This window comes from Bombus bifarius, unplaced genomic scaffold (genome assembly GCF_011952205.1).
Source record: "Bombus bifarius isolate JDL3187 unplaced genomic scaffold, Bbif_JDL3187 scf7180000007996, whole genome shotgun sequence".
Taxonomy (NCBI): Eukaryota; Metazoa; Arthropoda; class Insecta; order Hymenoptera; family Apidae; genus Bombus; species Bombus bifarius.
Window position 1 is genome coordinate 5946135 of NW_022884376.1, and position 26820 is coordinate 5972954.

General features: G+C 40.0%; 1 protein-coding gene and 1 long non-coding RNA gene across 3 annotated transcripts in view; both read left to right on the forward strand.

Moving 5' to 3' along the window:
- The first annotated feature begins 867 nt into the window (after positions 1-867).
- On the forward strand, positions 868-3691 carry LOC117205956. Its single transcript, XR_004487321.1, has 3 exons — positions 868-2649; positions 3189-3322; positions 3473-3691. It is a non-coding gene; the product is annotated as an uncharacterized LOC117205956 (long non-coding RNA).
- Positions 3692-5984: 2293 nt separating this feature from the next.
- LOC117205949 (aquaporin AQPAn.G-like) overlaps positions 5985-26820 on the forward strand; it is a 38698-nt gene continuing 17862 nt past the window's right edge. Inside the window, exons 1-2 of one of the 2 annotated variants that reach the window (XM_033444816.1) lie at positions 5985-6208; positions 7567-7696. In XM_033444816.1, coding sequence (XP_033300707.1) covers positions 6113-6208; positions 7567-7696 — 226 coding nt within the window. In that variant the 5' untranslated portion in view covers positions 5985-6112. Of the gene's footprint in view, positions 6209-7566; positions 7697-25849; positions 26413-26820 lie in introns of those variants that run through there. The other variant, XM_033444817.1, reaches the window with a different exon arrangement.

Sequence of the window (26820 nt, forward strand, 5' to 3'; positions counted from 1 at the left end):
TTCTGGTACTCTGCTAGATGCTACCAGAGTAGGGATATCACGGTTAAAACGAACGACGATCTCCAGGTAACAGCGTTGTTTTAATTTTGCTGCCGCACGAAACATAACTCGATGCGAAACAAATGCGTATTGTATCATTCGGTTAGCAAATATTAGAATTTTCTACCCTTCTAGGAATTATATCTATGTCTTTGAGTTTGTCTTTTGTGTATGATTATGGCAGTTACATTTTTCCTACCTATCAAAATTTCAATATTTTTCCATCTAAACTAACCATCTAACTAATATTTTTTCCATCTAAATTTGTTAAGCCTATCTATCGCCTTTTACTGTACTTCGTTTCAATTATTATTGTTACAGAATCAGAAGCAGGATCGTAACTAATTAGTGTGGTAAAGAAGAGCAGAATGAAATTGAAAAATTTTCTAATTTAATTTAAACACATGTTGTGGGTATTACATGTTACAAGCGCAAAGGTGTTACACGTTAAAGGCGCGAAATATGGCGAAAATCGGAAAGACAAGAAATTTATTGAATCGCATGCGCTCCGACAGTAAACGTATTTAGATATTGCTTTATGGCAGAGGTGCGCCTATCTCCAGATGGTTCTACTTTATTTGTAACACGTTATTTGTACCATTGTGTTCTTACTATCAGCGATGACGCGATAATTAAACGGAATGAGAGTAAAACCAATGTCCTTCATAGGCTAACGAAGGAAATTGAAAGGAAGTTTTTATAATACATGGAGATGTGAAAGAACGAGCAAATAATAATGCTCGTGACACGTATCGGTGTATATTTGTATATATACACGCGTAATATATTTCGTTAAAATTATTCGGAAATTACAAAATAATAACTTGCTATATTTTCCGCGCGATCGATGTTTTCCTTTTTCTTAGTAACGTATCTGTCGTTGTCGATATTTGCAACAAGCGAGTTCGTGTTTTCCAATTAGAAAACGGAAACGTAGTCGACAACGAGATTTCCGCGCAGAACAGTCGATGCAGAACGTTACGAGTTGCGTATTCGCGATTACATTCGAGGAAAAACCTCTAAACTCGACCGCAGATCTATTTCTTTTTCGCGAAATATAATTGGATAAAAAACAAATCGTTTGAGGAAAGAAAGGAGAACAACAATTTACTATCAACCTTGATGCAAAGAAATACTTAGAAATTACTACATCCGTTGATTAATCTCGCCAAGTGCACAATTAGTATTTTTTATTGAAGCAGTGACATTTTATTGAACTCATGACGCAACCTCGATTTCGATTTGATTCTTTGAAACGAAAATAGGTCGGTTTCAGTATTTCAACTTCTAGTATTTTGACTCTGCCACGATCCTCGAATTTTTATATTTTAAACTCGCACCGATTTTAAGAAATAACAAGAATTTGTAACGTTCAAAGAAGATTTAACTTGAAATTGAAACTGGAAAAATAACGATAAGGATTCTCTCGTCTGTTATCGAAGCACGAGATATTTTCTACCTTTAGAAAAATACAATTGGGTCGGAAATAACCGAAGAAACGCAGCGGGGTTAAATATTTTTTACTAACAACTTCAGAAACAATAGTAACACGCGCGTGACCACGTACCCCTGAAAGCTCTTACCTGCGATTTGTATGCAACGATACAATGCTCTCTCTCTCTCTACCGTCGTATTTCGATCATATGTCAGATTGACAAGTTGCTCGGTTTACCCCCTTATTTGTTCAGCATTCTTTCTTAACGTTCAATCGAACGTTCACGACGATTGGCTACAAATTTAACGGTGCCCGTGCAGGCCATCCGTATCTGTTGCCATACAGACAGTGTCGAGCGTGAATATATTCTTGCATTACGTTCGTCAAAAGCGAAGGAACCGTTAAAGATTGTCAGATCGCAGTTATCGCTGCAAGGAAACGTCATTACGTCGTTAGGAATAAATTTCTGTTTACGTAGCATAACTCCTTGAAAAGATTATGCAATTTACGAAAGGTATATGTTCGCGGTTAATTACAATCAGATATAAAAATAATCGTACAGGATGAACCGTTTAGTGTTACAAATTGATCGAATGGCCAATCTGCATTTCTAAACGCAACGTTGCACGCCTCCGCTGATTCTCTACTTGAGAATGATTTAATTCGTCCATATATCAGGTGCCTTAACGAGATTAACTTGCCGCGTTATGTTAATTAATCTTGAGTGGTTTCCTATAAAAAGACCATTATACGTTAATCAAACATCGTGTACCGTTCCTTCGTTATGTTTGTTTATTAATAATGTCATAATTAGCTAATCTCTCCCGTGTCATTTGGCTCGCGTCTTATCGTCATTAAACAAATTCATTTCTTCGATACCAGACAAATCGCAGAAGCGACAACCATATATATCTATCGTAACGTCGTTTCGAATCGAACGAAATTAATGACGGCCTTTTCCAATAATAATTTTTCATAGGGCAAGTTGTTCATTTCGAAAATCGTACTATACCGTTCCCTCTAGTTCTTTTTTAGATCGACGGTAAAGTTCAAGGTCCTCCGCATGATGGTGCACACTCAAAACTTGATACGAAGTCGTTCATGGAAGCCTCTGTTACTTTACAGACCTAGTATACGTATATAGGGTGGATCAAAAGGACGGAATATTTTAAAGAGTTAAATGTATGGTATGAAACTTAAGATTAAATTATTAAAACTTAAATAATAATAATATACGCGCCTAAAATACACGCTACACATATATGTATTAAAATTGTATATGTATACAGTTATTTAAACTGCTTCTGTACCTCGGATATGTCAGTTTCAGATTCTCAGAATTTCGTGAACCACTAAAAATTATCTCGTTCAAGAGATATTTCGACGGAGAACATTCTTTTTCTTGGTCTACCCTGTACGTACGTGCGTAATAAGCCTGCGTACGTTCCTGAGAATGTGATAGTACAACAGGATCATCATCATCATCATCGTCATTATCGTTATTAGCACTCCTTCTACGAGCTCACCACTGTCAACTGGTTCATCGTCTTGTTGTTTTTCCGCAGAACATATATCTGGCTGATAAGAATGTATTTCTTCGCGTACACGCGCTCTGTATGTTATACACACGAACAATCGTTCTCACAACGCGCACATAGGTCGCTACTGGCAATTATCTTCCCCCTTACAAACGCGTCGTTCTTTTTCTCCACAGAAATCTAACTGTTCTTCAATGTCGATGAACCATGTATGGCTTGGAAGAAGATGAACGTTTCAACGACGCGCGTTCCCTGCGCGAATTTCGAGTTTCGACCACTGGATGCCCTGGAACGGCAAAAGGAATAATCGGTAAGATCGCATTGATTCTCGGAGAAGAGGTGTGCACGAAATTTGTAGCACCGACGCTGTTATGTGTCAGGCATTAAGAAGTCGGAATGTAATGAGAAACAGCCGCCTCGCCTTAAACACACCCTAATCTCCTTTTGGTTCTCAATTTAGAGCATGTATGTGCTTGTTCGAGGAACACCTTCTCTGTCGGCCTTGACAAAGCCCTGTTTCGATGGTACAAGTTCATTAATCTTCGGACAAAGTATCCTTCGCGAAAAGAAACGAAGTCGTAGAAATTGGATCGAGAGGCTCCGCGGACAAGAAGCACATGCCACGATACTATAAATTCATAGAAAGATCGAGCAAACCACTCTCGAACGTTATCGACAAGCTGAGAATTTTTATGCATTTATGAGATATATAAAAGAACGTGATATGCGAAAAAATATAAAAAATATCCGAAGCAAAATTATGCAAGTTAGAGGATGAGACGAATCCTTATACGCGTTCTGTTTCTTTAATTATCTCCGTAAGGATACGTATTTGCATGAAAACCTTCAGTCTGATCGTTGATTGAGTGATTTCTAATCTTAGAATCTACTTTTGTATCGTTATCAGTCAATTGATAGTACAGAGAACCAGTAACCGAAAATGTAGACGTAGCATGTGCTGTTTCTCTATCGAGTTCCTCGATCTAATTAAAACAGTGTGTACCAATTGAACGGCGCAAATGATTTACTGTTCGGTATAATTGTCCGAAGTAGTTGTCATTAGATTAATGGTAGCAAGTCATACATCATGTTAGTACATCCGTAGATGTCGATGAAAGTGTATGATACTGCAGAAATAGCGGAACGTAGATATGAAACTTTAATAATTGTACAATTGTTCTGTTTGCGTGCATCAAGTATTACGATAAAGGATTTATGTCTGTAAAATATAAGTATCGTGCAATGAACAATGATTCTTGTAACTTCTCTCGCTTTAAAGAAATTAAAAAAATTCAATTTTTATTTATCTCTGCGTAAATTGCATTAATACCTGTAATTTTATAAAATATAGTTTTATACGATAATCGTACCGCTAAATTTAAAAAATGCCGCATTAAACTGCGATAGAAAACACGAACCGTAGCGTCGGAATCTTATCTTATTTCATTATACGTATACATGTATGGCGCATTCGCCGTGCGAGATACGCTCGTTATATCGTTCTATGTAAAATCTCTGTTACATTGTACATATTTTACCTTTGGTGTTAAATGACATTTTCTGTATCACGATAACCGATAACAGACGCGATATTAACGATTGACCGTTGTTACCTTGAAATATCTCGTCTCGTTCAGCAACAAAATAATCGCCAAAGTAAACTTTTACGTAAAAGTGAGTTGTTATCGCGAAACAAATGCTGAAACGATCCCAGTATCGAGCGTAGATCGTCTAACGAGTGCAAGACACTGCAGGTGTGACGTTCCATCGCGCCTCCTTCTCATTGTATCCATCGACTGACCTTACGTATGCTAATTGTCGCGGTTTTATCTGCACGCGAACTCGCTATCGCTGTAATATCAGTTAACGGATCCGATATAGGCCACGAGAAAGGTGCAAGGATTGATTTATGTCGAACGTAAAATACTCTTTCACGGCCGCATTCAAAAAGCTTGGTCTCTATGTCGGCTATGGTTGAATAAATTCTTTTTTACGCGTTTCGCCTAGACTAGATTCTTTTTCGATGCAACGACGATCCACTTGCGAATCGTATCAGCGAGATCTCGGCCAGCCGTTAGCCGGTAGACGTGAGACGTTGCAGGCGATGACCGGAAGTCGCGGTCGAAGACCGTCCAGACGACCTTCCAACCATACTCTTATCAACGTCCTTAATATCGTCGAGTCGAAGTTGGAATTAGTTTGCTAGAAGTTTCCATCGTAATAATTACTTGAGAATACACAAGGGACCAGTGCACACTACCATCGACAAGGGTTGATACAGTGGATACTCGTTAGAAAACCATTTCATAAAACGAGTAGATAAATTCGTGCGATAACCGACGATCGGTGGCCGAATAATGTTTTATTCCTTCCTATCTTTTTTTTTTTTTTTTTTTACTAGCGTTTTATTTTCGTTTGAGTCGCAATAAAATATTACAGTACAGATAGTTCGTTTTAAAGGATAACGAACGAACAAGCGATGGATCGTAGATCGTTTATGATAAAACGAGCCGTGTACTGAAATGCGATTAATAGCGTACGTTCGTCCAATTTCAGAGCTATGCAATTTTCTGAGCTAGCGTATTCTCAGTTCAGATTGTACTTATTAAGGTAGCGCTTCTAGTGGCTCGTTAGAAGTTCCAAGAAAGGAAAAAAAAACACAGACAGCGCGCGGAATAACTCGAGGACTGTGACGGACGTCGGTCTAGTCGAAAGCATCGCATTATCATAGGAGGAAGATTGATCACAGTACACGGTTTGTGTTTTCTGTTCAGTGACCATCTTCGCGTCACGCAATTGCGGCAGGGTTGCTGTCAAGGGCATCGTGTACATGAGATCTTGGCGCTCGGTTGGTCACGCTATATTCACAATTGGCGAACATCTCGTAGTTGGAATCATTGTTGGAACGTCCGGCTTCCCCCGCATGTCCATTCACGCGCAGTTTGTCCTCATAGAATTTCGCGGGTTAACCCCGATCCTCTGGCGTAAACTCCGACACGTGGCCGCGGTTTAGGCGAAGTGCGCAGTGGCGAGGTTCATAGTTGGACGAAGAGACACGACCTAGGCGAAGAGAATCGCCTTCCTATAAGTCGACCGAGGGATGCAACGTTCAGTAGGCAATAGACCTTCCTATCTACATCTTTGGCACGAGTTTTTAACTATACAACCGACCGCCAAGCAGTTGGCGCGAAATCCTGTGAGTGCAATTTACCGTCACCCTTTTAGAAAAGTGTTTGGCTATTAATTTCTATCATTTTGTGCTGTACAATCGTAACGTACATATTTTATTTCGATGCTAACTAGTTCTTTTTTATTTTTACGATTTTTTCAGAAGCGACTCGGTGATTAAATTTTATTATATATTATTTTCGCGCAGATGCTTATCTTTCCTGCGACTAGAATATAAGTTTAAAAAATGAAAATTTAGCTAGTCAGATTAAATCGGCAAGCATGCAACAACGAGAAACGTTAATTTCGTATTACAGAGTTAATTGTCCGAGAAGGGCGTAGAGGAATTTACTCGTCCGGTTTAGTTTCCTTTCGAAAGTGTAACGCGCATAGGATGATAACGATGCATTGATAACAATTGAGTTCAATTTTATCAAACAATGTCTCGAGAATATAAAATGGCAGAACACGGTCGCGGTGTATTTATATCGTAGGAAAAGTGCGTATGATATTTGAGAAAATTTTAGCGTGCCTTGAAAAGTCTACAGACCTAATCACAAAAATTCTTTCAGCATTTCGTACTTCGTATTTCCGTATTTTAAGAATAAATCTGAAATTTAGTGTTTTATCGTCTGTAGAATGTAACTGTGTAATGTATTGAACAGTATTTTCCATTAATACCGAATACCGGAACGAATGTATGTTTACGGTAGGGGAAAAAAGCATTTCGCTTATAATATATTCGTCGCATAAAAGAGGCGTAACGATCGACCACTTTTCGCGACTGACCGTTGGAAATTTTAATAGCTAAAATCGATTTTATTCGTTTTGTTTTTACCTTCGCTGGCACGTATTTTTACAGACGGTTGATTCCTGTGTTTGACAAACATCGTTCCGGTATCGAAAATTACCGCCAACATTTGCAATACGTTGTCAGCTAGGATGCTAATAGATCGAATTTAAACGTCGAATTAGCAATATCACTAATACGATCCGGAAACACGATCGGACAAACACGATTCAACAATATCACGGAACGTTCCTCACCGAACAAAATTAAAATTTCTGTTAATTGCACGCGTGTTTACTTCGACAACAGTCATGAATGTAAATTGCGTTCGTTCGTTAAATATTTATTTTAGCCGATATATTACTTGTCTTAAACATTTACAGTGACAATGAGAAACTCGTGTTACAGGAATAGAGGATGGATCAGAGCATGATCCATCAGTACGTGGTTTTTAAATTAAATTGCCTTTAGAATGATATTTGAATTCAAATTAAAACAGTGATTCACAGTGATTTTCAGAAAATCAGATTGCAATTAATGATTCAAAGGTGAATAAATTTCAAAATCTGCAAATAAGTATTCTGTGTTGTTCGCAGTTTTACAAGTCGACTGGTAATATGAATGTGTCTACCGTATTTCCGGAAGGACTTACTGAAACCGAGAGATCGCAACGTCATGCATCAGTGAGCGTAAAGGATGACGAAGACGTTCAAGATAGGTATAATCGTAAGTACCGCCAGATTCTAATCTTCTTCTATTGTAACGACACACATGGTAATTTTACATTACGATTTTAGTCATCGCGTTACACTCTCTTTTATACTATCTTACATCACTTTTAATTCATAATATTGTATCAAGTTGTTTCACAATTTGCGTACTCCGACACGGCAGCTTGCTATAACGTAGATTTATATAGAACATCGCATAACGTGTAACGTAATGGGTAAAGGCTGACTTTATACGCGCAATTAGATCGAAAATGTTAGGGGGACTCGACGAAAACGAAAGGTTTCGTCCGCGAAGCACTGACAACGGTATAAATAAATGTTAGTTTCATATAATATAGATTTTCTCCTAGGGATAATGTAGACAAAGCTCATGATGAACCTGGCGTTAATGTGCGGAACATTCGCACAATTTTGAGATAGACTTGTCAGATTCAAGATCAACAGTGGTAGTCTAGAAATCTACTTTGGAAGGATTAACGGTAATAAATTTGTCTCGCACGTGTGAATAAATTGTAAATAATTTCGATCTGTTCGTTGCAATAACCATTTTACATATTATGTAGATATAACTCCATATATTAAAACGAAACCTGGCTATTCCTACAAGTCTTTTGTTATATCTTTCGTTGTAATTAAGTAACGTTCTAATTACTAAATCGCGTAATTTCGATAATTATACTAAGTAAACGACCAACTGCTCTGCACGATTCTACATGGAAGAACTATTACCTGTAGTGTAGGATGGAATATAGTAGGAAGTAATATAAATTCGGTAGCACCTATTAGCATATTGGTGCGTGACATTTCCACATAACGCAAAGGTGTGGAAATGTACGAAACGAGAGACTTGATACACGGCATTACAAAACCAGTCAATACCGACAAATGTATTTCCGGTGAGAAAAAAAAAAAGAAAAAAGCACGTGATCGCTATCGATTAATTTGATATGCGATTATTCCATGGTGACGCATCTTGCAAGGAACAACGTTATCTACGTTTACATGGACTCGTATGTCCTTCGAGAGAGATAATTGCGCAATTACCATGAAATTTGTTGACACGTTGTGTCCTGCCGAACTCACACTGTTTTATACGAGTTATACGGAGGATACGGGCGGAAAAAAATTTTCCACTTCGCTTATTGTGTGTCATGTTAAGCTATACCGAGAAGTAATTAAAACACCACGTACAACTTCCATCGCTCGTAATGGATATCTGTGTCTATTGTATGTTTTTTTGAACGCATCTACGTGCTATAGTTCTTGAGCACATTAAATACCAAATACAGGTATCTGAATTTCTTACACGTTGTTCGAAAGTACGATAATATATCAAATTGTTCATATAAATTAATTATCATGCGGTAGAAAATGTTTTAGAAAATTAGTACGAAACATTCAAAGAACGCATAAAAAAATGTTTAAAAATGTTTAATCTTTAACAATTTAAGATATTTAAAAATCCGTCAAATAAGAAAATCGTTCTCAATTACCAATTTATCGACGGAGAAGTCGCGATACATGGATTGCTAATTTTAATTTGACTGAAAGAATTCTCGACAGATCGCGACTCGCTATTGCCTATATGATACAATGCTAATGCATGCAAATGACGATGGTTACACGTATCAAAGACTAGTTGAGTAACAACTGTAATTAATTTGCTTAGTATTTGCAGAAATTGGACTACTTATAACTGTAAGTTCGATTAACATAATATTATCTTTTAATTGTAAAATATCGGCCATTAAATTAACGTTCGTTAATTAAAGTTGACCTATTACTCTCTCCGTTAAAATCTATGTATAAGACATTATTTAAATTCACGATCTTCCACCAATTTACATATAATGTATTCGAGCGTATAATTTCAATAAAACGTAAATTCATTAATTGGACGTAAATTATAGGAATCGTTAAAAATAAATAAATTACGCTCATAAATACGTATTCAGATTCTTTGCATCGTACAACGATCATTGGTTATAATGTATAAATTAGTATGATTTATTTAAATGCTATATTTATTTGCTATATTTAAATGCTAAATGCTAGATTTATTTACATTCGCGTGCACCTCTAGTTTACGTCCTTCTAATTAATTAAATTAAAAAATTGTGCTAATGTTACTACAAATCTCGATACCTGTCGCAACACGTTCATTGTTTCAGTTTACCGAAAGCAACTGACTCAAACGCTTCGAACTGCTAAAGATTTGATGAAAACAAAAACTTCGATCCCTAAACGACAAAGAGAACATCCTCTGGGATACAAACGGATTAACCAAAATTAAACAGAATATACTCCCTCTGTAGCGCACGACTCAACGTGTCTATTCTCTTTACGCAGTACAAATTCTCTCTACTGACTTCCGAAAGATCTTTTGAAAAATGTATTGCTTCGTAGAAAACGGCAACCTGTATCCATCCATTCGTTACACGTAGCGAAACAATTTTATTCAACGCTACGCGCTCCATATTCAGCGTCTTGCCGAAGAACATAAATAGAAAAAGATTGATCTTTCTTGATCTATCATACCGTTCATAGAAAGTCAGGTTCTCGATGCCGCGACACGACACGATCTCTCCGATCTTGGTGTAACAGAGATCTGGTACACCGGCGTGATTCAACCACGACGTTTGGAAATTTCCAGATTTCACCTTGACTTTGATTGCACGTCGCACGCGAGTCGAATCGTGCGAATCTTTCGGATACAACAAGTTACTACGTGTTATGTCTACTAAACAGAGCCGAGTCGCACGAGTTCGGAATTCTACTTACCGAGAAACATGCCGTATTATTCATTCATGGCTAATCGTTAAACTAGAAAATTACGCGCTAAGTGGTTTCTGTCTCGTCGTTCCTACTTATGACCGAATAATCAGAATTAATCCTTTCGCTGCGGATTAAATCGGACAGCGTGCTGCGATAACTATAATATGTTGCAGAACTTGGAAGAAAATATTGTTTCATGTGAATTATATATATATAATACTAATTTATCAGTCGATCAATGTGTGTACTCTTACTGTAGATTACAGAATAGGAAATACATAATGGATTGGTGGGTCGTCGTAAGATTTATAAATCATAATAATTTGTAATTTTCGACGTGCTCGTACGACGTACGGGGTTCACGGTGAAAGGCTTAACAACGTTGTGCAAAATAGTTTTACGATGAATTTTATTCGAAGTAATTTCCAGTAAGTTCCGTCTCGTCTTGCTAAACCCGAAACGACTTTCTTGGTAAAACACGCGTTACATACGCGCAATATTTTTTCCAACCATGATGCGAGAATAATAGAATAAATATACCTAACCGACACGCAGCTGAACTTTGACCGACAATACGGAACGACACACCAATACAACGGAGAGCAAATAGTTACATTTGAAACGATTGCATGTCGCGTTTGTAAATAATTTATAGATATAAGGACAATTTCCATGAATTAACAAACGGTCGATAATTGACGAATGAATTTGTACGGTGAATTAGCGACCAATAAAACTTTGCATCGTAACGCTGTTAAACATACTTGTTTCTTTCTGTCTTTCATTTCAAGAATTTCTAAGATAAATTTTTCAAACGCCGCAAAGTTTTTTAGACGACAGAGAACGATCTTAAAACAATAAGAACGTGCAACACGCTTATAGAACTTACGAGAATGAAAATAAGGAAGTCGATGCGCTCGATCTCCTCACAAAGTGTTTAATTTTTAATGGGTTACTCGATCTCATATATCGCGTTGGAAAAGTAAGTTCTTTTTTTTTTTTTTCAAAAAAGCCGTGATGGGACACGAGGTAGGAATTGCTTGTGATAGAATTTATCTTCAAAGTATTCTGTACGGTGTTATCGAAGATTTGAAAAATAAATAACAGGTTAATAAGAGAAAACAGTATTATAGTTAGAACTACAATCGATCTGTTTCGACTGAAACAAAATTCCAATGGTAGCTACTAGCCTATTACGACAATGAGCTTCTTCTGCGTGCTACCAACTCGGAATGCATGCTAAATGAAAATTGAGTCGCATACCGATGCATAGCGAAGACAGGCTGAACAATAACAAAGACTAACAGAGAAATAGATGTGCAATAAGAAGAGAAAAATGTGTTTACTCTCGTATCAAGTTTTCCAAAGGCTTTGAAAACTGCATATATTAAGCTATAACTTCCTTGTTATGTTGTACTCGTGGATCTTCGATCTATTGAAATTCCATTTATTTTGAACAAAATTCATTGAATTTCCTACTGGAATTATTGCAAAAAAGAAAAGAAACTGTAGAAGGAGGAATATTTTACCAGGGTACATTTACAGGCTAGTGGATTATTCGTATTGCCGAAAAACCGGTTTAACAAAGTAACTTGTGTTGTCTTTTTGCGCAGAACGTTGCACGTGTCGTCGAATAAATACAATTCAAAGATCGTGGATCTAGAATTGGCAAAAAATGTAAACGCTGAGCAAAAGTAAGATGAAAGAGGTAACGATGTGTGAACCGATGACTGGCTACCATTTGTTTGCCGTTAACAGACCACCGTAATGACCAGTTTTCGCTCTAACTGGATTGATTAACTTCACACATGCTCCGAACCGGCTGTACCGGCAAAATACGTAATTACACGATACGGATTCACGTCGATGTTTACAGTGTTCGTAGCGTCGCGTTATCCGAGAATACCTGCAATAAAATCGTCCCTCTTTCATTCACGATTTGTCTCTTTCGTTAAACAGAAAAACAAAATTGAGAGCAGTCACGTTGTACTTTTCGACGATGCAACGCTGCCTTCGTGTGCACATGTACACGAATGTGTTTAAACGTGCAAAGAGCGTTGCGCTTTTCCTCGATAGTGGAGTATTTCAGATACTAATTATTTTAAGATGTCACGACGTCGTGGAAATTATCGTTAATTTAAGAATATTATAAAAAGGATTTTTAAAGCGTTTGATCAGGACGATAGGTGGTGCATAGAAGCACGTAACATCCATACGAAGAGTAAATGCTAAAATATGAGTTGGAAGAAACGATTGAGGATAATTTAAATTATTAAATTTCACATCAATATGGACTGTTCGTATATGTATTCATATATTCGTTTAACTTCCTCAGACTCTCGTTGTTGCACTATAAGTAACACATTCAACAATGACACGTCAGTTTTCTATTATGTTAACTTGAATAATCGTACCTTATATGATTTATTTGTTACTATAATTATTAAACTGAATCTCTCAACTAATCTTATTTGCACTTATGGAAGGATATACGTAATTACTTACATTAATACATTACGTTACGCATAACGCGTATTTTTAATACATTTCTACTGCTATTTTAATATCACACACCGAAATTGCTATACAGTTCCCAGAAAAGAGAGAAAAATTAAACCGCAAGTCGGATATTCGTTTAGTTATTCGATCCTATTTTCGCAAAACTTTTCGAATGAGAATTTTGGAAGAGACTTCTTGACTTGAGAGCTTCAAACAGCGTCGAACGTGGCGATATTAACGATAACAAAGCTAAGTTAAACGATATGAAGTGCGATAAAGCTTTCGTTTTCGTTCATTAAAGGTAACCCAAACCTGATCCAGTTCGATAGAGATTGATATAATTTAACATTGTGAATACCCGCGTATAATCTAACATACCAGAGACGATTTAGCCATACGTATCGGTAATAGCAAGTGAAAATACGCATTTCGAAGAAGTACGTCGCATACATCGAGTCGAACATAGCAAATTCACGATCGTTGCTGATTATTAAGACTGCAGATATTTGTGCAAATAAATATTTACGCGAATATAATTAAAAAAGTGGAATTTAAATAGAGAATTGTTTTACCTATCAAGTGTTACAACGAGTACTATACCTTGCATATGTTACGTATTTTTCCGTGTTATACGCATTTTATGCATTTTTGCATCTTCAAATTTCCGATAAACGCATAATGATAGGTAGTCTGCTGATTATCTCGTCAACGACGACGTCCTCTTAGGAGCGACGCGCGTTCCTGTTTCAACGTCTACGTAGCGAAGATCGAGGGCAGATAATTGCAAATAGTTGGTTTATTATTAAATTATTTTTATTTCCATTCTTTTATCCTTATCCCCGTTACATGTTGAAAGATGCAAAGAAAAGAATTTCTCGGTAAACTGAGTCATCGATGATAAACATTACAGATACAGGAGAGTCATTCATTATGTGATTCGTTATTTATTATACAGGATGTACCATTTAAGTTAATCCTTGCAAATATCTCGAGAACCACTTCTGATAGGGGAAAATATTCCGAACAAAAGTTAAATTGCTTCGAAGGGGAGATAATTCGATAATCAATAGTTTTCTTTTTTTTTTTATATAAGACACACGAAGATCACGTTGTTAAGCAATAGAAGAATTTTATTTCTTATCCAGTACTTGCGTAACGATTACGTGAATTCATTAACAATCTCGAAGAGTACAGAATTCAGGAGATACTTAACGATAAATTTGTCGATGACCGGACAAATTCCGACCGAAACAGAGTACATTCGAGCATTATTTATACTCATAACGATACATTTCGATTATGTCGCTAAATTTCTCTGACACCTAAATTATAAACGATATTTATCTTCGTTTGCAGCGAAATAAAATATTCGTTTTTCACTTGGATTATGACATCAGCGTCGCCGTGTTATGCATCCCATTATACAGACCTTTCTATGCACTGACATTCATAATTTCCGCTCGAGAAAATTGCCCCGGGCCAACAGTACGCTCTTTGCAACCTTTTGCGACGTCGGGTATATTTAATTTCAGGTTTCGATTACGTACAACAGTTTAAAGAATATTTTGACGGTGACGTCCCACCACACCGTAGACCGCAACACGTGAATAAGCGTAACGGAGATTTTATGAGCTCGTGCTTTGATTATTTCTGCGGTTTTACCGTCAATATCGCCACGGCACGCCACACGTTTCAATGATTTTTACCATCGATAAAATCACGCAATTGCAAAGGATACCCGGGTCATTCGAAATCTGTCTTGGCTTAATTAATATCACGGTTGATACACGGCTTTCAGTAACGTTAGATATGCTTCAACTTGTTTCTGACCGTTTTTTTAAGTAAAAGAAAATGATGATTTTTTGTATTGTTTATTAATATTTAATTCTCATTTCTTATTTTAATGGATATTCCTACATGTTTCCGCAGCATTTGTTTCTTGCCGATATCACTAAGATATACAGTATCTGAATGAACTTTGTCGATAGACATTTTTCCCGTATCATTTCTCGGTAAGAATCGATGATAAGTCAGCGCGTTTCGGTGCGCTTTATCTCTATCATGGAGAACAGAAATCAAAACGAATGAGTTGTAATCTGCATTACAAAAATTATCCGCTTGTTGAATGCGAATGCGCACCAAGCGGAACACGTAAAAAAGAATTTTGCGGTAAACTGAAAGATTGAAATCCGTTTCGAAACACGCTTCTAGAAAATGAATGAATCTCCGCGGCAAGTCATTAGTAAAAAATTCTGACATCGATGGAGGAGCTGATTAAAACTATTATCACGTAACAGGTAAACGTGTTCGTTCAGCTAGTTCATCATGCGGGCTCGTACGTTACGTTAAGGTAATTTTCCTTCTTCCAGCACGATTCTCATACACAGCTTGTGCGCACCGTGAAAATTCGCGTAACACCTTATTTTCCATTCTATTTCCTAGAAACGTAGCGGCTGTTTCCTGCCCAGGAAACCGACTCATCGCTTGTCAATTTCGGCTACAACCGTAACCGAAGTAGCAATTATAGCGCGGATTCTAAATAATCGCTACGTCGCAATTCCTTCCATCAAAGCAAATTGTGAATTTACGCAATATAATACGAATGATCATGTACCAACGAGAAGCAGAATCGAGTGGATAGACACCTAAATGCGATGATATTCCACAATGGTAATAGCATCTGCTAAACACCTGTATGTTCTTCTATGTAAATTATGTGGAAATGATTATTGTATATTATTGGTTATACCGTACTGTTGCTCTTATTCTTAATTCAGGGTACTTAATTCAGTGAATATTATATCATTATCTTTTTACTCTATATCAATTTCAATATTCTGACATGCTAACGTCGTTACGTTCATGTGAAAATCAGTCTCGTTTTTCATTATACCACAAACACTCACATAGCCGTACCATATATTAGACACAAAGGAAACGCGTTCTCTCGTTACCAATAGAGAGTTAAGATATCATTAATATTAAACAATGATCGCATTTTAAAGTATAACGTTTGTTACGGCCGTTCGCGGAGAGACGCGGTCGCTAGGAAAACGCGTCAGCGAGAGGCGTAAATTCTCGCTACGATTCGGTGAATCGACGCCGCGAAGTAGTCGTTCCCCTGTTTCGGGTAGGATAACAGAGGTGGTTGATTGAATATTACACAGTAGTAAGTTAGGTCACCGTTTATTTCACAACTTATAACGAGGATAGTTACACTGGTGCGTATGTACGAGATGAGTGAGTGACTGATCTGCGGGTGTGTATACCCGCTCGAAGGATGTTGACCGTTCGAAGGATGTAGAATCAGTGCCGTTGGGAGACGATGCTGTCTCGGTGGAAGGCTAAGGATCGGTCCCTCCAGCGCACGGGACCATCGGATTTGTTGGAGCCGAGGTTATTTAGGAGAGTGAGGGAATAGGCTTCGTTTTTAATTGGTTAAACGAAGGTTGGTGGATTAGGAAGGGTCTTAGCTGCCCTTGATAGAAAGTTGTTATTAGGAAGCATCGTACGTGGAAAAACCCAACTTTCCCTTGCCAAGCCGTAGTAAACAATAGTCTTTAGAAACTGATTTAGAAAAGGACATTTGTTGGGTCTGAAGGACCTTAACGAGCAAATTACTCGGGTTTATGACGGGTACTTAGGCTATTGAGGGTACGCCGTACGGAAGAGCGGACATCTGGTGTCCGTCTGGCCCGCGGTGTGTGACCTGGGCCAGGCAGAGAGTCGCGCGGCGTAACATCCTCCCCCCGTTGAGAGGGTACCGATCAAAATTTCATTAAAGGTGGAGTTAATTGGAGCAGCCGCCCGACTCCTTGTTGATTGCTGATTGTCCTTATTCTGCGTGATCGGGTTGGCTCGTTGGTAGGACGCGCTGCGTGGCACGTCGTTCCAAGATGCTCGTTGCCGTATGACTTGTGGTAGTCTGGATGAGGCCGTTGTCGCCAGGGTGACTTCGAAGATACGGTCGAAAGTCCGGTGCGTAGAGGATATGTTGTCTTCCTTGCGTTCTGGATCGCCGTGGTCATCTGCATTGCCTGGCGATTTTCTATTGCGGTTCGCGAACCAGGACGTGTCATGAAACACCTCGGCCCAGGAAGTATCGTGAGACACCTCGTCCCAGGAGGTGTCGTTGTACAGCTCGCCGATTTCACAAAGGCACGTGAAATCCGTGTGTGGTTGCACAATGAAGACGTGAAGGAGGTCTTCGGTGGATTGGGGGACAGGGCTCCCCCCGCTGACCCATTCGTATCGCGCCTTCTTGATGATGATTGGTGGTTGGACCGGCGTGGTCCAGTTTTCTGCGAAAGACAGAATTAGAGACATCTTACCTTCCGTTTGGTTAGGTTTGGATCTGGAGTGGGAAGATTTTGCATCTCGATCCAAGATGCTCGGCTCCGTATGAGTCGTTGCCGTCCGTAGGTGCCGTAGCTGCCAGGGAAAATGGATGGCCAGGCCTAAGGGTTGTTGCGTTGAGAGCAAGTGGTCCACCTTGTAGGCTGCACTGACATCGACGAGTATGGTGTTTTGTTTCAGCCCATTCGTCGGTGTGCTCCATTTCGGCGATAATGTAGTAGGAGACGGCATGTCGGCTGGTAAGGTTTCATCCGTCTGTTGATCCAGAGACTCTTGAGCGGCTATCTGATTCAAGGCGTCTGATGGCGTGGAATCAGATTGTTGCGATGCTGATGATGTGAGCGAGGTTGTCGTTGGGTCTCGGGTGGGTGACACGTTGTGAGTGTCACGCGATGAGGTCCGCATGGGAAGCGTTTTCTGATTTAAGGCGTTTGGCAGCGTTGAATCAGATTGTTCATGTAGCGACGATGCTAGCGTGATTGTTGTCAAGTCGCGTTTAGGTGACACGTTGCGAGTGTGATGCGACGAGTTGCGAATGGGAAGCGTTTGAGTCGATGCGATCTTCTCCGTCGGCGGAGTTTGAATAGCGTTGCGTGTTTTATTTAAGTCATTGTCGCTTCCCTTATCCGTGGGCCCTTGTGGCAATGGCGAAGGTGGCGTCTTCGCATTGTGTCCAGGAAAATGATTCTCCGGTAATTTAAGCGAAGCAGACTCGCGATCGGCAGCTGATTCGTCGTTTGTCGATTGTGCCGTCGTAGTTAGTCGTAGGTTGCTCAGTTGAGTGGTTACTCGGAGTACTAATTTTTTGTACTCGTCTGCTATTTCAAGGCCGCGCTCGCTCGCTTCCTCGTCTATGCTCACAATCTCGTTTTAAATGACGCGGAGTTCCGTCTCATAGATTTCCAGACGATTTTTGATTGGAATTAGCTCGTTCTCCGGTTCGTGGCGTGATGCAACCTTGGTCATGTGGCCCAAGTCCAGATACTCCTGAATGACCGCCCGATACGCTGTTTCGAACTGTTGATTTCGTCTGACTTGCTGCTGGAGAGAGGCGAGTCGTTTCATCGCCATTGCCATGGATGATCCGAGTGACGAGATTTTGTCGTTAAAGGGGAGTGCGACGATGTATCGCCCATCGCTGGTGCGTGGGACGTGATTTTGAAAATGCTCCTCACATCGTCGATCCGCCTCCGATAAGTGTTTTATCTGAGGTCCCTCGTCGAGTTCCCAAAAGCGGGTGAGGTCCGTCTCTAGTTCCGTTGTGGAGGCATGGAAGACCCTGGCAGGTCCTGGGGAAGGTGGGCTCCCCCCGATGACCCACCCGAATCGCGCTTTTTGCAGGCGCAGATCGGGGCCGGTTGATGGGTTGTTTGGATGGTATGACGGAGCTTTCCTTGTGCGTGGGGGCGTGGTGGGAGGCGTCTGATTGCTCATTGGCGCGTCTGATCGATGTAGGAGCGTGTGATGGCGTTGATCACATATGCGGCAAGAGCCAGAGGTGCAGTGTTGCAATTTGTGTCCTGGTAGCAGGCAATTCGTACACGCTGAGATTTCCTCGGCGGCTAGAATCCGTTCGTCGATCGTCTTCGTCCTAAAGGTGTTGCAGCGCCAGATTTTGTGTGGTCCATGGCAGATTGGACAGAGTGGCGGTGATCGTGACGTGACAAATGCCTGCCCTCGTGGTGGGCGTGTCGTTCTTGCAGGTTCTATGACCTGACAGCGATCGTTCAAGAATTGCAAGAAGTCCGGGAACGTGGGGAATGGTGTGGACCTGATCTTTTCCTTCCATATTGAATCGGTTTCCCGATCAAGGTTGGCGGTACATAGGTGCAAAAGCAGGGCATCTGCGGTTGGTTGTCCGATGGCGGCCAAGGCTTTGTAATGAGCTTCCAACTTGGTCGTGTAGGACTGCAAATCGCGATGTGCTATCCGTGATGAGGAGGCTGCGTCAAATATCTCCTGCAAGTGTCTCTCGACAATTTTGGCTGGTCTGTTATACCGTCGTTCTAATATTTCCCAGGCGAATGCGTAGTTAGCTGCCGCATTGCTTAATGACGCGATCGCTAGAGCTGCCCCATGCTTTAGGCAAGAACGGAGATACATCAGTCGCTTGCAGTCGTCTATGCGGGGGTTATCGTGGACCGTGGAGCGAAATTGATCCGCGAACCCCGGCCAATCTTCGTAGGCTCCAGAAAAGGTGGGTAGCTGAATTCTAGGCAAATCGACGGGTTCCGGCCATGACATGTCCGATGGCTTTGTTGCAAGATTTGTGGTGGTTGGCTCTGCTTGCTTGTTTGCCTCCTCAAGGATGGCGGACGCCTGTCCGGCGATGGTGTAGAACTTCTGTTGTAGGTCAACCCGGTCCTTCAGTGTTTGACCCTCGTCTCTGTCGTCTAATTCGCATTGGCTCTTTTTGAACGATGCAAACTCTCCCTCTAAGTCTTGCAAATTACGCTGAATAGCATGCACGGGTGTCCCTTCCTCGTGATTGTTGAGCAATGTGCGAAACGCTTCTAATTCTTGTCTGAATCCTTCGCGTTTCCGCAGCAATTGCCGGACGCGTTCTTCCTGAGGGGGAGCCATGAGGGATTTCGACAATTTGAGCGAGCTTACCTTGATGTTGCGTGGTAACTGGGGTGCACTCTTTCACTGACACGTATCCGGCTCGAAGGACCAAAATGTTCTTTCACTCGCGGGGAGACACGATCGTGTAGAAGCGCATCAACAGGAGTCGTAAATTCCTGTTACGATTGTTCAATCGACGCCGCGAGATGATCGATCCCCTATTGCGTTTAGGCTAATAGAGGTGGTTGATTGAAGTGCACAGTAGTAAGTTAGGTCACCGTTTATTTCACAACTTATAACGAGGATAGTTACACTGGTGCGTATGTACGAGATGAGTGAGTGACTGATCTGCGGGTGTGTATACCCGCTCGAAGGATGTTGACCGTTCGAAGGATGTAGAATCAGTGCCGTTGGGAGACGATGCTGTCTCGGTGGAAGGCTAAGGATCGGTCCCTCCAGCGCACGGGACCATCGGATTTGTTGGAGCCGAGGTTATTTAGGAGAGTGAGGGAATAGGCTTCGTTTTTAATTGGTTAAACGAAGGTTGGTGGATTAGGAAGGGTCTTAGCTGCCCTTGATAGAAAGTTGTTATTAGGAAGCATCGTACGTGGAAAAACCCAACTTTCCCTTGCCAAGCCGTAGTAAACAATAGTCTTTAGAAACTGATTTAGAAAAGGACATTTGTTGGGTCTGAAGGACCTTAACGAGCAAATTACTCGGGTTTATGACGGGTACTTAGGCTATTGAGGGTACGCCGTACGGAAGAGCGGACATCTGGTGTCCGTCTGGCCCGCGGTGTGTGACCTGGGCCAGGCAGAGAGTCGCGCGGCGTAACAACGTTCGAGTAATCATTCTTGCAAGTCCTCCTTTATCGAAGCATTCTCTTAACTAACAAACGTGGAAACTCGTTTAAAAAACAAAAGGAACTTTCTCTATCGGTTCTCAAACCGAACAACGAGATTTATAATATAAAAATAATCTTCGATCCACAAAAGCAGGAAGTTTCACTGGAAATTAGTGTTTTCACTGGAGTATCGAATCGCGAAGCGATCACCGTTAAACAAAGTTCATTAGCGTTGAAAACTTTTACCATAAGTAAATATCATCTAAATCGGTAAATCTCGCGTACGATCTTAACGTTTGTGAACCAACATGACGCGAAATCTATCTTTTCCTAAATAATTTCCAGCCGCGGATCGTTGAAAAAGGAAAGTTTTCGCGGCAGCACGTGTTTTTGTGGACGGCGTAGAGAAAAGAATGATCACGGTGCACGATATAATCGTGGCAATTTCGTGGCACATTCACTACACGGTAAAATAGGAAAGGTTCCTTTTCGGTCGGATATTGACGCGCGAAACAGTTCATAAGCGGAGAAGCAAAAGGATTAGGCTGGTAATAAATGGTGCTTACGAACTTGGCTGTTGTCGTTGCGGCAGGGTTCGCTGAAACTAATTTTCCCAATTCCTATTGAATGCTCGCGCAACTGAACGTGTTACGTTTTAAACGAAAAAAGAGGGAAAGTCAAAGGATAAAATGATGAAACTACGCGAGTACCAGCAGTACGATCGTCAGATTGCCTAAAAATATGTCTACCGTTTTTGCGGTGTAACTTGAGAAAATTTCGTCGAAACTTTATGAAGCGACTAGAAACCATTGACTAAAAAGAATAACTAAACTATTTCTTACGATTAGACCGCGGTGTTATATCTACTCGTAGGAAATTTAATATATAATAATAATATGCAAAAATATAGAATATATCAAAAGTATAGTACCAATCATAATATTCGGCAAGTGAAATAAATCTCTGCTTAGATTTCCTTTGTTTAAGTGGATTTATAAAAATACGAATTTCCATATCTACGATTATAACATCCGTAACTTTTTAGTTTCTTTTTAGTATCGTACGTTCATCAACGATCGCCTTGGGCTGCAAATTTAGAAAACTTCTAGAAAATATTAAAACAGCAGAACATACTGCTCCGTGGTGTTTGTCCCTTCTCTCGTACAATTATATTGCGGCTCGCGGAAACCAGTAATGCAAATAATAGACAATCTATATGATTTTTTGTTTACGCGCACACCCCGCCAGCTCTTCAAACTTATAAGTACAGCCCCGAGGCCCTTGTTACTTTCTGGGGCACGGAGTTTGCGAAATACGCCGCGGGTTACGTTTGCACATTGTTCGCTCAAGGGTCGTGAAATTTGACATTTAACTTCCTACGAGAATAGATCCGGTCGGTATCCTTTTGCGAAACGCTATTTTTGAAATCGTTGTTTCTGGTAAACTCTCGTAGTTGCGAACGAGACAACGACGATTTGCCACTTTGTTAAGTTATCGATGCTCGTCGCATCGACAAGGACGTCCCCTTAATGGACGTCCGCTATGAACAACGTTCTTCGGCGACTGATAACATCGGATTGGAAACACGCGGTTCGTTTTAACATTTTATGACTCACTGCGTCTTGAATTGATAATGTCGTAGGTGCGGTTTAGGAATGGAAGATGAAAGTAACGTTACAGTGACATTTATCGTAATCGAGTAAAAATCTAATCTCCTATCGTCTCTCGTTAATAACATCTGCATAATACTTTAACGTTTACATTTGCCAGTGTAATTTCATTTCTCGCGCGTTAGTCGCCTACGACAAGTCGTTACGTCAACGCAATTTCAAAAATGCGTGCAACAGTGTTTCCGAATCACCCTGTAGATGCCACAGATATCGCTCTTTTTCTTGCCCATTCATGTTCGCTTAGCTATAAACGACGCGAGTGAATAGTTACACAGGTGTGCTACCTGCCGATGGTTTGCAGAAACCATTCCTCCGGTACACGGGTCCAATTAAAGGTACTTAATTATCGTCCGAAGAACCTACATATCTTTGCACAGGGCATTTCGATACGTATCCCTGCCAATACTGTCTGCCAATTTAGAAAATTAAATTCATGCGTATCCAATTTCAAATCGATACAATCGTAAGAGCTTATAAAGAACTGTAGCAGAGTTGGGATATTTCACCTTCCGTGAGATTTTCGTTTCGATTATCAGGGAATTATGTTCGAACTTTCGAACATAAGAAATAGATTAGATAACGACGAGTAAAATTTGCAAACAAATGTAAATGTAAAAAGGAATAAATCCAAATTTTTATGTAACAACGGATAAGATCTACGGGGAAGTGAATCGGTGAAAAATTAAGGAATGCAAAAAGTAGCGAACATTCGTTGAACCCCGTTCGTATAACCGAACGATGCAAATGAAGCAGCAGGTGCGCGAAGGATCTATTTGCAGGAGATACCTTGCTACGCAGTGACCCAATTAATAGCACTTAATTACTATCGTGGGACATGTGTAACGGCAGTGCGGTGCAGTTTTGCAATCTCCAAGAATTCGACTAGCCTAATTATCTATCTGTAGAACAACGCCGCTCATAGATAACCATTGATAACTGGAAAACGAATATGCGTGCATATTACTCCGTACGATATTTACATGCCACTGTTGACTCGCGATGTTTGTAATTATCTTGTTGATATCACCTTGTTCTGCATCCGATGATATCACTGAAACAAACACATAAGATGAGGCCTTGTTAGTTACGATTAGCGATAACACCAAACGTTTGCAAATATCCGAATCTTGTGTGATCATCTACTAATTATTATCGTTATTTCCAACCATTAACAACTGCAACCAGTTAGTAATATTTCAAAGTAAACGTAAAAGATATATGTTTTATGTGACGCGTAGCTATAACAAAGTCGAACGAAGATCGTTTCGCGCGATTTTCGCGAAACTGCGTGTTACGATCTGCTCGATCACCTTCCTTTAGTTTAAAAACTAAACCCAACAGGGATTATGTAAGAACACGATCGAATCAGTCGGATGAGAGGCAGAAAAAGTACGATGAAAGGAACGGACGAAGGAATGTCCGACGAACGCCGATTTACAAACGTACAGGGTGTAAAGCGAAAAATTGGATGCGATATCTGTATCCTGAAATTTTATACATTTTATATATATAAAATTGAACGATACAATTGCAATTTGAAAGGATATCCTGATTGAACGTGGTGTTGCAAATCCTTTGACAATAAAACATATTTCAATGAATATTTTAATTAAAGCTAAAAGTTTCAAAATAAAGGCGAATGTTCGTCGTTGTAGCATTATTTATGTACGTACACGTCTGTATAAGTATGATTTATTAATACAAACATATACGACAGGTGAAAAACATATTTTTAAATAAATTCTATCTAGAGAAATGTTCCATCCTAGTTTATACTTATAGAATTTACATCGCAACGTAACTATAAAATATCTTAAATATTACTGATTTGCAATTCATAACGTAATGTGTTATTCGACATCGATCTTCTGACGGTGTAACATTCACACGGACGAGGTATGTTTTCAGTTGTTCGTGACTGTGCGTTTTATGGTGAATTAAAAGAACGTTAGCCGAATCAAGCTGTTTTATAATGTTCCAATGGCCAAATAAGTTACAATCGGTATAAGCTTCGAAAGAATTACGGTATAGTGGCATGGGTACAAAATATAGTAATATAAAATTGCGAGATTAATTTAATTTTACACACAGACGCATATATGAAATCCATAGAATGTTCTTATTTATATATTTCGGATATTTCGGATCTCATCCAGTAGACTTTAATTTACGCTGGTACAACAGTGCGTCATTGGAATACGTAAAATATACCAGTAGTTAAGTTTATAATTGTGATAACTTATCTGAGTAACGCAAGCGCGGCATTGAAATTCTTTGAAATAAGAAAATGTACATTGCAATACGTCCATAACTATTTTTCCTAAAGTATATTCAAGTATGTTGATACGTTGTACTACCGACAAAGGTGATTAGAAATGACAGAAAATAGGTTCGATGTAAAGTAAGGATATCAGTTGCAGTGAAAAAAACCAAAATACTGAAAACTGAGAACATAATCACGTTCCTGCCATGATAATCGTATCATCTAATACACCTATCATGTATAAATACATCACTTTTGTGTATCTAGATAGCTAATTGCATGTCAAATTCTCAAATTCGTATCAATAATCCTATTTAACGTTTCCCATTTACTTCGCTACAACGATAATAATTATACGGCAAATATTTATGCAAATTCGTATTCTCAGGAATATCATTTTAAAAAACGGAACCCAAACAGGTAATCATCTTGCTTGTTAAATATCATAATATGTATTATATTTTAAATATTTTTTCGCATATTATTTATATTTCATCGCTTTTGTACCTTCGAATTTCATAAAAACCGCTGTCTAATAATAATCTTCGTCAATTTCCTATTTGATCTAATTCACGAAAATTGCGAGGAATTCGTTGTCCGATATAGTATTCCTTTTTTCTGGCTCCAGTTTAGTTTCCCTGGCACAAGCAACCGATATCTACGCCTCCGCGAAATTTAATTGCGCATCGGCCGTTCCCCACAACGCGATCCCGAGATCGTAGATCCTTCTACGCCGCCTAAGATCCCAGTTACGTTACAAAAGACAACAGCCTCCGCGATGACCAGGAACGTAATTACATCCGTGGTAAATGTAGTTACATCGGACCGCTTCGTGGTAATTACAACATCTTGTCCGTCGAATCTGTGTTGGTTCGGTTGGTCGGCTGGAAAGGTTGGTAACGTTAAAATCGGCACGATCCGTTAGAGGAGCGCGCGCGTAGGATACATTAACCTGCGACATGTCAAGGATACGAAGTCCGAGACTACGCCTCGCGATCGCAGGTATCCTGGCCCGCAGGACCATACGATGCGAAACAGATACGGATTCCGTTTTGAATGAGTTTTTGAGTGGGGCTACGATGATGAACAGACTGGAGGTGGAGGAGGTGAGAAAGGAGGGATCCGCGTGTCGATTGGGGGGAGGACAGCAGTGGAGAACAGCGATATATGAAGGCGAAACCCGCGCTCCGCAGACTCAATAGCCCAGAGACTCCACGTATTGTACCGTCGAACATCGCGAACCAGTGCGCCACCACCGTGAAACAGACATTTTTCTCTTTTTTTTTTTTATTCTCGTCTTTCCTTCCGCTTCGCTTCATTAAGCCACGGAACCCTCGTCTTCGATCGTTTTGCCACGCTTTTTTACCGTGTTCGAGTTTCCCGTTACGCCGGATAAAACACCGCGATAGTCGTGGCCGGCGATCGAGGTGATAAGTTGTTACCATTGTCTTCTTATTTCGAAAGGATCCTTTGTCTTTAGACGAGGGGGAGAGAAAGGTTGGGAGAGGGGGAGAGAGAGAGAGAGAGAGAGGGAAGATTGTTTCTTGTGACCGGTGATCGGTGATCGATATTCTCGGGAAATGGTAGTTAGCTTCCGATGAGAGAACAATCCGCTGCTGACGTTCGTTTGTTGTGAAGAACGAGAACCGGGGTGGTAGATCGAAGGGAGGACGCTGTTGCTTCTTTGTTCGACCGTCTTGCCTGCGATATCGAGAGGAAAATGGGCAAGGGTTGGAAAGGTATGTCGTTTATTAACATCTTAGAAAAGCGATGGCGAATCGAGCACTAGTCACGCGTCGAAATTGATAAAATTGTGGGATACGATATCGCGCACGTGTCCGAACAGCTTCAAAATTTACGTAATCTATGTAATATCGACAGGGTATCGATATAGAATTTCGAATGGACTAAACGAAAAGCTAGTTTGATGCGCGTCGACAAAATTTCGTAGCTTGCTAAAATTGGCACCCGTGCCATCAATCTATCGTCATTGTTTTAAGATATAATCTAATCGCTATGTGAATTACGACGTAACGCGCTGGTGTTGTATCTCTCTCCATTCGCCATTTGTTTCTAAAGGAATAATAGTAATAGTTAATTGAATAGATTACATGAATCACAAAGATCTATCGCCCAATCAGAAAGGA